The sequence below is a fragment of the Papaver somniferum genome, chromosome 3, assembly GCF_003573695.1.
Source record: "Papaver somniferum cultivar HN1 chromosome 3, ASM357369v1, whole genome shotgun sequence".
NCBI lineage: Eukaryota > Viridiplantae > Streptophyta > Magnoliopsida > Ranunculales > Papaveraceae > Papaver > Papaver somniferum.
The window spans coordinates 9,531,095-9,541,912 of record NC_039360.1 but is presented as its reverse complement, the minus strand read 5'-3'; the positions used below and the strand labels follow the sequence as shown (position 1 = coordinate 9,541,912).

Sequence of the window (10,818 nt, the reverse complement as noted above, 5' to 3'; positions counted from 1 at the left end):
TTTTTATTTTTTGGTATTTGGATTTTTTTTCTATGTACAATTTATTCCTTGGGTTATCTATGTAGCTTTTTTTTATCTTTTGTAGTAGTTTTTTTTTCTTTTTGGTGTTTGGATTATTTTCTATGTTGAAATGTACAATTTAATTAGTTTGGGTCATTGTTTAACTAGCCCACCTTTGGGTTTTTTCCTTTTCTTTCCGTTACACCTATGGTCAGCCGTCCGGGCCACCCCAATCGACCTAGGTAATTAGTCGAAAAGTAGAAAAATTATTTGGGTATTTCCTAAGAGATCATGATTTATTTTAGTTTGTTATGTTCGGAATGTATATTAGAATAAAAAGGCAATTAGATAAACATGAAAATATTCATTCCATATCTCATTATATTGCTACAATATCTCATTTTTTTAGTAATATGGAAATTGAAATATTCGGTGTATAATACCAAAAAATAGTGATTTAAGATGGAAAACCTAAAAAAATTAGCCGTATATATATATATAAGCTTTACTCGTATCTGCTTGTAGCATTCTACAATAATAAAATCCTAAAAGCTTGTAAAAAAATTTTGATAATCTTTCATCAGTATAATAGTGATGGATATGTTGCCGGAATTAACTACCGAGACACTTCAGCGCATCCAAACTGCAGAAAGTGTTTTAGCAAGCAAATTTGTATGCAAAGAATGGAATACTATCCTTGGGGACAAAAGAATTGGATTACTTTTTGGTGTCACACCAATAGTGGGGAAAATTAATGTTACCCAACTCTTTTATAGAGAGGAAGATTTCAGCCGGATCGTAACAGCTAACAATCACGACGCCCGGAATGATGGAACCCATGTTGATTGGACTATGTTGCACCCAATTGCACCGGATCCAGTACTTTCGTGGTATCCACGATACAACATAATAGGGGGTTTCGGCTACTGTCAACGTACCAATGAGTACAAGGTAGTTCGAATTCACATGGATGGTAAAGTTCAAATACACACTCTAGGAGACAAGAGGGGTTGAAGGAACATAGCAAAGGAGATTCCTTATACTTTTCGGAGTTCAGGTGTGTACGCACATAGTTGTATTTTTTGGAAGGATTGATGTCAGCAGGATATTGGCGTAATATCTTTCAATTTGGACACTGAGACGTTCCATAAACATTCGCCACCCCCGCATCATATTTCTGGGAGTGAATTTTGGATAAATACTTACCCATCACTTGGGATGGTCATGTTCGGATTTCACATTTTATTTTACTACATCCATGAGGGGATTGATCGGCCCTAAATAGATTTCTGGGCTCGCATTTCCTAAGAAAATATTCATACATGGGCACCTGACGGGAAATGGAATTGGAATTATAAGATAAGCATTTACTTTGAAGTTGATGAATGGCCGACTTATAACCCGATAGCCTTTGTAAATAAAAAGGACCTCTTATTTTGGAAGAATAGGCGTTTATTGCGTTACAATACACTCACCGGAACTTGGACGGAAATTTGGGGGCACTACGGTGGGAAACAAGGGTTGCAATTATTCCTCATATGAGGAGCGCTGTCTCGTTGAAGAATTTTGGTGGACAATCGGAAACATGTAGCAATCCTTCCTCATATGATGTCCATGCCGCTAACACATTCCTTGGCCTATCTATGTAGCTTTTTTTTCTTGTAGTTGTGATTTTTATTTTTTTTTGGTATTAGGATTTTTTTCTATGCTGAAATGTACAATTTATTACTTGGGTTATCACTTTTTTTCTTGTATTAAATAAAAGGTCACACGGGAAAACTTCATTAGAAAAATAATCAATCGTCACACAGGAAAATGATTGGTATCCTAGCGACAAGCTGGGCACCAACACCTTTTTGAATCGCTACGCATACACTTGTCGGTAGGAAAACCGTTGTCAAGATATTCATCTCTTCCACTATCATCTGCAATCAAAAAGAAACAAATATTACAATTTTTTATATAAGCACTACTGCACATGCAAAGCTGATCAGAGCAAATAGAGCTGAAAGTCCATCCGAGTTCTGCTGAATCTTTTAGTGCTCTAAGTTCAACTCAAGGTTCATAAGCATCACCCTAAGTTATACTAGTCTCCGACTGATTCCAACTCAAAGTTAGGTAGGCAGGGTCCAATCTGCCAATCTGTTCATACTAACCGCTAAAGCTGAAGCTTCCTATTACAAATCATCGATTCAGTTTTAACTCCTATAATATAAAATGAGCCAATTCGGTACATCTACACAAAACAAAATATTATTTTGCATAGGCGTCGAGTTTACCTGAACACCGTCAATTTTACAGCGGTCACCTACATCAAATGGATGCATTACAAAAACAAAGACGATAGCTTCAAAGATGGTCTTGCACGTGTTCTGGAACATGAAACCCACAAGTAGTAGCTGAGATGTGATCAAGAGGATAACTTTGGATGTCTCCATCCCCATGACTAGAAATAATACCACGAGTATAACCACTGATACAATTGCACAAGCTAATTTGTGAAGCTGCTGCACTGCTGTTTTAGTGTCATTGAGAGAATGAGCTAGAGACCTTCGCTCAATATAAGCATGCACCTGAAGAAATAAAATCTACCACATCAGAAACCAGAGTCATAACTAATTCCTGAACATTTTCAGGCTTGAAAATGGTTAACAGACCAACCAATACGGCAATATCCCGTGTCGACAGTTCTGACAAGAAAAAACACATAGCGCTGAATCAGATTAGTTGGTGATTTCATCACTTGGAAGGTGGTGTTTGGTTTTCAAAGATTGCAGCAGAATGCTTCTGCGACGCAAAAAATAGCTCATTTCAGCTTAAAAGCAACACCCTTTCAATTGATACACTAAGTTTTTTATCTGTACTACGACTGTGCTAAGAGATGGAACTCTTGCACTTCTCTACATCTTTAGCTTTCCATCACTCTCATGGTGAATCCCTAATTATAGAAATCCATACTAAATGCCATCTTCATGTTGCCACTACAGACGCTAAAGTTATACACCAAAGGATAGAATATGGAGCGATTAATCTTACCACCCAGTTCCTGAAAGCAGATTTTTTGACTTGTCCAGTTTCAACAGCTCCCTCAAAGAAAGGAAATGTTGTCTGCATATCTTCTTTTCTTAAGAACCTAAGCAGATCCTCCTCAGAATGTATCTGAAACACGACAGAAAAGTTCAACACAGTAAAAAGAAAAAGACTAGGATATCCCAGCCTCTATAGGTCAATACAAACCAACTCTGTAAGCCAATGACATGAATTTAATGGAATTTCATGCAGAAATTAGTAAATACTTACTTGGCTCCAGGCTTAGCAACGTTCTTGAAAACCCTCTGCGCAGTCATTCTTGCTTCCCACTCGCTCGTAATTTCTGATTCTGCATTCCCAAAATCATCAATCGTCCTCGAGATTGTGGACAGACCAGAACTCGTCACACAGTTCATCAGTCTCCTGACACTCTCCCAAGCGGAAGCTGTACTTTCCATACTTAGCTTCCTTAGCTTCTCAATGTCTATCTTCCTTGAGCCACCCATCCTTCTGGAAATCCTCCTACTTTCTTTCAATCTCGCAGGCATCGACCTAATTACATATGCACAAATACATTCTCACTTTACTATTTTGAAAAGCATAATTTGTCTAGCCAAAGTATTTTTGGAATCCCATCGTCCTCGACCAATTATTAGATGACTTAATGGGCAGTACATAAAAATCCTTAAACCAAAATCTATTGGAAATTATCAAAGTCTTAGAAACAGAGGGAGTGCAACCTGTAGGCTGTGTTCCTGCATCTTAGATTTTTGGAAATGCAGTACCGGAAACGTTTCCATATCGGACCCATATGTGTACAACCAGGTGTGCATGCATGATAGTTACAATCTTAACATTTTATCTCTACAACTACAAGTTCATTTTACCGGAAACACTTTCTTTCATCCTATCAAAGAAAGTCGCCACATGAAACGATGAAGCTAACATCTTCACCAGAACAATCTTAATCAACCAAATTATGGCACCAACAAGAACCCCAGTCAAAGCTCTAAAAACCTTCTTAAAAATCGGGTTATGTTTCTGAACATCAGGACTAAACATCAATGTCCATGACAAAACTACTAATTTTAAACCATGTTTCTTCTGGGTCTTTCTCTGGTGCTTAACTTTTCCCTTATAAAGTTTAGTCAATTTTGCTTTGCATTTCTTTAATTCATTTGCCAAGTCTATTGAATACAGTGCGTTTACAAGGGGAATTAAAATATTGCTCTCGTGCTGCACGAGTGTTGTCGGACTACGGCAACAATATTCCGGGGATGGCATATAGTGAGGTTTACCCCACCCGCGGTAAAAAAAGAAAAAAAAAAAAAGATTTTTCAATACTCACCGGTCAGCGCAAAATCAACCGTCCATCCTACCAAACTACTACCATGTAATTTTCCATAAAAACATGCGCAATCTAACAAACAAAGTACAGGGATATTATTCAAACGCACGTAAATGTCGCCAAAACATAAAGACCCAATCAATTCAACACATTCCAAATTCTTACTTTCTGTTACGTGAGGTCATGCAAATCACAAAGATAGTATGAGAGAGAAAAGCTGGTTGCTGTTTCAGCTGCCACGTGACGCGAGATCCACAACAGTAGTTCCGGTAAAGACTCTGTAAATAATCAAACAATAAATACAATTGATTGATGTAGTAAAATTTGGAGATCAATTTTTTTTTTTATTTTTTTTGAAGCATAATTATATGAAAATGGAAACAAAAATAGAATGAAAGAGTAGTAGGTGATAATGAATGAGGCAAAAGTAAGTAACAAAAAAGACATGGGTATTAAAACAAAGTAAAAATAGGGGAAACCGAATTAGTTGAAGTAGTAAAAGATAGAGGAGGAGGAGGAGGAGGAGGAGATGAAAGAGAAGTAGGAGTAGTAGTAGGAAACACAAAGAGCGACTCGTCAAATAATAACGAGAGAGATACAGGAGGATTGACGTCAGTGTTGGGGTTGATGGAGGCACCGCTTATCAACGGTGGTGGTAACAACGTTGAAGAAGCGGTGGTAGTTGTAGACCTTCATCATGCTCCAACCTCAGCTATTGATACTTGCGAGGGTGATTATCCTCAGATTACGACTTTCTCTCAGGCTAAATCAATCTGTTGGCTTGAATCCATCAAGCTTTGGACTATAGCAGGTCCTATCGCTTTCCAGATACTGTGTATCTATGGTATCAATTCTGTTACCCAGATCTTTGTTGGTCATATCGGTAATGTTCAACTCTCAGCCGTTGCCATTGCTCTCTCTGTCATCTCCAACTTCTCTTTCGGATTTCTGGTACGTACTTCTCTGTTTCTTTTGTTTTATTAGTGATCATTGTCATTCAAAATAGAAAAACTGAATTATTAATATTGATTCACCTTCAACACCTCATTTTGATGCCGGAAACAAAAAATATAGAGTTTGAAATCATACCTCTTTTGTTTCAAAAAAAAAAAAAAAAATTTACAGAGATTTCGGTCGGGTTGGTCACGGGTGTAGAAGACAGAGTAACTGGTCCGGTTAAAACCATACCTGATCCATTAGCCCATCTCCAGTTACCGACTCGTGAGTCAATTCAGTCACATAATCACCGAGTGATCTTCCTCTTTTCTCTTTAATCCACTGATGACGTTTGCCTCGTTGATTTGATTCTCCGCTTGTTTGGTTCTCTATATGCACAAAACGACTCAATCAACAGTTAGTTTGGTTCTCTATATGCACAAATAAATTTGAACATAAAATTGATCAAAAATTAATATACATGGCAAATTTAACATTACAGCACAAAGAAAATTAAATGAAGAAGAAGAAGAATTCCGACCAATTTTTTACTGGTCCAACCCATGGACCCTATACAGTTGATAATAGTGTTCTCACTTCATGATTATTAGACGAGTTAAAAGGTTGGTGGTTAGAATTTAGAAAATATATGGTATATACTGCAGAGTTGCTGTGAGTTTTGGTAACGATGGAGTTGTAGTCTTTTACCACTAACCCTTTCATAAAAAAGTTAGTTTTTAATTAGTCATTTCACATTTTTTTAACTCTAAATTTGGATGATTTAATGGTCAAACAAAGTTAAGTGGTTGATTGGACACCAAACTCAAATTTGGACAAAGTTAGGCACCAAACGCAAAGGTATACCATTTTATAAGCACCAAAGTCAAAATATTCCAAGTTTTAAGCGGTGTCATCTCAAGTTCCAAAATAACTAAGCTACCTTTTAACTAAATAATTTTTTTTTCTTTCTAACTTTCTTTTTTAAACATTTTTATTCTTTTTTTTTAAAATTAATCAAATTACATTTTAACAACGTTTAATAGATTTTACATTTTGATTTTTTAACTTTTTTCGTATATTAAACCTAATTAAAGAAAAAAACATTTAAAAATTTAGGGAAAATATAAACAAATTTGTTACAAATGGTTTATCTAATATAATAATATTAGGAAATTTGCACATTAAAAAAAGGTTTAAATAAAATATAATTTTTTTAAATAAATAATAAAATTTCAATAACATGAAGGGCAAAACAATTAAAAAATTAAAGAAAATATACTGAAAATTAAAATGTAGGAAAATAGAAAAAAATAATAATCAAAATAATAATAAGGATAATTTAGGTATTAATATATATATTTAGATAAGGGGTGGCTTCAGTTTATTTTTAAATGTGTTATTAAAATTGAAATCATGATCCCCACATAAAAACCAAGGTCCCCAAAAAATTGTTCAAAGTTTTCGTCGGCCTCCCACTACCGGAGCAGCCATCTAGTAATAATATCAGATTAAAAGCATTAAAATGAATACTAGTAGTAGTATTTAAGAGTCCAAAGTATATTTAACCTAAGCCAAGTGTGTGTCCAAGAGTTGGTTCCACAAGAAATAGAAGGTCGGTCCATAATCCGAATAGCTTTGTTGGGATCTTTATCTACTATAGTTTCTAACTAATTGCATGATCTGCCAGCTTGAAGCTAATGGCCTATTCCTTGGTTCCGTCACTAAAGATGCTCCTTCAATTCGAAACAACATTCAAATTAAGTGGTTTTTAGTTTTAACAGAGTTCGGTTCTAACAAAATTTATTTGTTAGACCTCGAGTGCAAGAAATTTCTTCTCAGATTTAAGTAGGTCACTATTGTTGATACGAGTTTATTGGATTATAATTTTTGACAATTTATTTGGGAATTTTTAATTAAGTGTATGGTTTATGGTGAAAATAAACTGAGCTGTTTTTATCATTTTGCGAGTAAAGATGATGATAAGTTCTTGCTCGCTATGTTTTTTTTTCTTTCTTGTTTTTCCTCGAGAGACAGACGTATATCGTACTCCCTCCGTCCAAGTTTACTTGTTTAATTTGGAGTTTGCAAAAACTTGAAAGAATTTCAAATTACTTCCACATACACCATCGATCTTTCAAATTGATTGTTCAATATACTAGTTTTCATATCCTAATTTTTGTTTCTTTCTTGATAATTATAAAATTTTAATAGGAAATATACCAATTTTTTGGTACAAATTTGTTAAACAAACCACAATTTAGACAAATAAAATTGAACGGAGGGAGTAATAAAACTGAGTACCAAAACACCATTTGATGTCAGTACTATATATACACTACTACAGGACAACTTTCAAAGCATTCTTTTCCAAGTTTTAGCAATTACCATTCATGAGCAGAGTATATACCATACATGCAAAACATAATAGTTTTCTAAGATTTAAATTAAATTATAATGCACTTCTTTTGCGGAAAATAGAAATGGCCGTGCTAAAAATATAAAGATTTATATCAGTTTATAAGAAAAATATTTAAAAAAAAAACTCATTTTTCTGAATATTGTCTTTTTATTTTAATAACAATAATAAGTTCGGTTAAAATTGTTAGCGCGGTAGGTCAACCCGTTAAACGACGAGTTCTATAAATGACAATTAGTTATCTCTTGAGGAGTCCTCCAGTCATGTATAATGTGCTTTTAATACTTCACTTAAACACACGAATTACTCAGTGTGGCTAACGAGCTTTAATTTGACTTGTTCCAGTTTTTCGATTCCTTTTCTGAGATTTATCTCTGTTTCAAAAAGAATAGGTTGTTTCATGTATAATTTGTACATAAAACCAGTCTACTATTTTGGAACAGAAGAAGTATTCATTTTATATTGCCTACTTTTCCACTGATCCATTTTTAATATATCTTCGTAGAGGCGTAAATGTGACTTTATAAGAAATTTTGATGGAACTCTGTGATCATTATATTAACTACTTACACTAGGTGCAAGAATTTTAATACAATCATTCTTGTGTAATTAACATTTATTCTATACAGCTTGGAATGGGAAGTGCACTTGAGACACTATGTGGGCAAGCCTTTGGTGCTGGGCAAACATACATGCTTGGGATTTACATGCAACGCTCTTGGATAATCTTACTTGTGAGTTGCATTATCCTCACTCCCATTTACTTATTCGCGACTCCAGTCCTAAAGCTTCTTGGACAACGAGATGATATCTCAGAAATGGCCGGGCAATTTGCGGTCCAAATCATTCCTCAGATGTTTTCACTTGCTATCAATTTTCCAGCCCAAAAGTTCCTTCAATCCCAGAGCAAGGTCGGAGTTCTTGCTTGGATTGGATTCTGGGCTTTAATTTTTCACATTTTTCTACTCTGGCTCTTCATCTACGTATTTGGTTGGGGTACTGTTGGTGCTGCTGTGGCATATAACATCTCGGGTTGGATTGTGTCTTTGGCTCAAGTAATATACGTGGTAAAATGGTGTACAGATGGATGGAAAGGATTGTCCTGGTTGGCATTTAAAGAGATATGGGCTTTTGTTCGACTCTCATTAGCTTCTGCTGTGATGCTTTGCCTAGAGATTTGGTATATGATGGTTTTAGTTGTCCTCACTGGACATCTTGGAGATGCGGTGATCGCAGTTGGTTCAATTTCTATCTGGTGAGCCCTCAAGATATCATATGATTTTCTAAATTTAGTTTATTTGGCTAGAAATCAATATTCATTTTGTAACACTAATAAATGAAGAAGCATGTTGTTTCCAATTTCTAGACGGTTATTTATCTACTGACTCTTATTTTTGTTTCAGCATGAACATTAATGGATGGGAAGGTATGTTGTTCATTGGAATAAATGCTGCTGTAAGGTAAAACATATATGCTTAAACTATCTCAACCACTTTCTTTATGTTTTGTTGTTCTTATACATACTGATATGATTGTCTTTATCAACTTCTTTTCAGCGTTCGCGTCTCAAATGAACTAGGTTCTGGACACCCTAGAGCTGCCAAGTATTCGGTTATGGTTATAGTTCTCGAATCTCTCATTATTGGGTTGTTCTTCATGTTTGTTATCTTAATTAGCAGGGATCATTTCGCTATTATATTCACAAGCAGCAAAGAACTTCAACAAGCTGTTGCTCGCCTTGCTTACCTTCTTGGTGTAACCATGGTGCTTAATAGTATCCAACCAGTTATATCAGGTATGTATTGTAATTAATTAAGCTTTTATTTTCGGTACATGTACATAATTGAACTTCAATAGAAAACTAAATTTCTTTTAAGAAAAAAGTAAGACTTAATGTTTTTCACAGATTTTGAGCCTTTTGATTCCATCTAAATCTTGTTTCAGGTGTTGCGGTTGGAGGTGGATGGCAAGCTTTAGTGGCTTATATTAACCTAGCTTGTTATTACATATTTGGACTTCCGTTGGGTTTCCTTCTGGGTTACAAGGCAAATTTAGGAGTGCAGGTAATTTGATTTATCATTTTGTACTATTTTTCTACTGTTTTCAAATTGGTTGATGAAAAAGTACTCCGATTATTGAAATCCTTGTGAGAAAATTAAACAACTGACTTAACAGGGTATTTGGGCTGGAATGCTTTGTGGAACTGCTTTACAAACTTTGGTTCTCTTGATAATCATTTGCAAAACCAACTGGACCAAGGAGGTGAACATTCTTTTTTTTTTCTTAAGATGCTTATAAAATAGTTGACAGTAATACAAAAAAAATATAAAAAATCCTTAAAATAGGATGAAGTTCAAAGAATCTTGGTAGTAAAATGTCACCATGGTATGAATAGTATTATAATTTCATCTGATGCCGAAAAAACTTACATTGCAGGCTGAAGAAGCATCAGAACGTGTTAAAATGTGGGGTGGGTCAGGTGATTAAGATTGCTAAGATACAACTTTGGTTCATCAAACCTCCCCCACGGAGTTCATCAGTACATTAAAAAGCATTAAAATGAGTGTTAAAGCTTATGTAAGGATGTAATATCCCTCAATTCAATTATGAAAGTTGGGATACTTAAAATCCTGCTAGGTAGTAATTGAACAACTCTTCTTTAAGTTTATATTTTACAATGTTTTAGCTGTAATTGGGTTAGATTTAAGAATAAGTTTCTGCAAGGGTAAACTAAATTCTTTTGAATCTTGGTTTACTAGGAGGATTTTATCTTTATCTTCAACGAAGTTTATATATTGTATAAGTAAGTTGTTGGCTAATCATTTGGTTAATTGAACTTTTTTCTTTATTTATAACTAGTAAAGACGCACACGCGATGCAAGTGCAGTTATGTTTCAAAACCTATAAAAAAATCATCTATTGATTTCTATAATTGAAAATGTAGACGCAAAAAACACCAACATATTGTTAAACATGCTACATTGATACTGCGTCAAAGAGTTTTCAATCAATTAGTTTAAGCACAATATACCAACTTCAACTTGATGTGACTCTAAAGGAAGCAAATTATACTTTTCAAATACAATTA

The 10,818-nt window shown here is 34.7% G+C and overlaps 1 protein-coding gene and 1 pseudogene across 1 annotated transcript; one reads left to right on the top strand and one right to left on the bottom strand.

Moving 5' to 3' along the window:
- Positions 1-1,796: 1,796 nt before the first annotated feature.
- On the bottom strand, positions 1,797-4,092 carry LOC113358991 (annotated as a pseudogene).
- A 621-nt stretch (positions 4,093-4,713) lies between these two features.
- LOC113355280 (protein DETOXIFICATION 35-like) lies at positions 4,714-10,580 on the top strand. Its single transcript, XM_026598107.1, has 7 exons — positions 4,714-5,329; positions 8,360-8,985; positions 9,134-9,190; positions 9,287-9,525; positions 9,675-9,793; positions 9,906-9,992; positions 10,167-10,580. The coding sequence occupies exons 1-7, from the start codon at positions 5,006-5,008 to the stop codon at positions 10,215-10,217; spliced, it is 1,503 nt and encodes a 500-aa protein (XP_026453892.1). The 5' UTR covers positions 4,714-5,005; the 3' UTR covers positions 10,218-10,580.
- Positions 10,581-10,818: the final 238 nt, after the last annotated feature.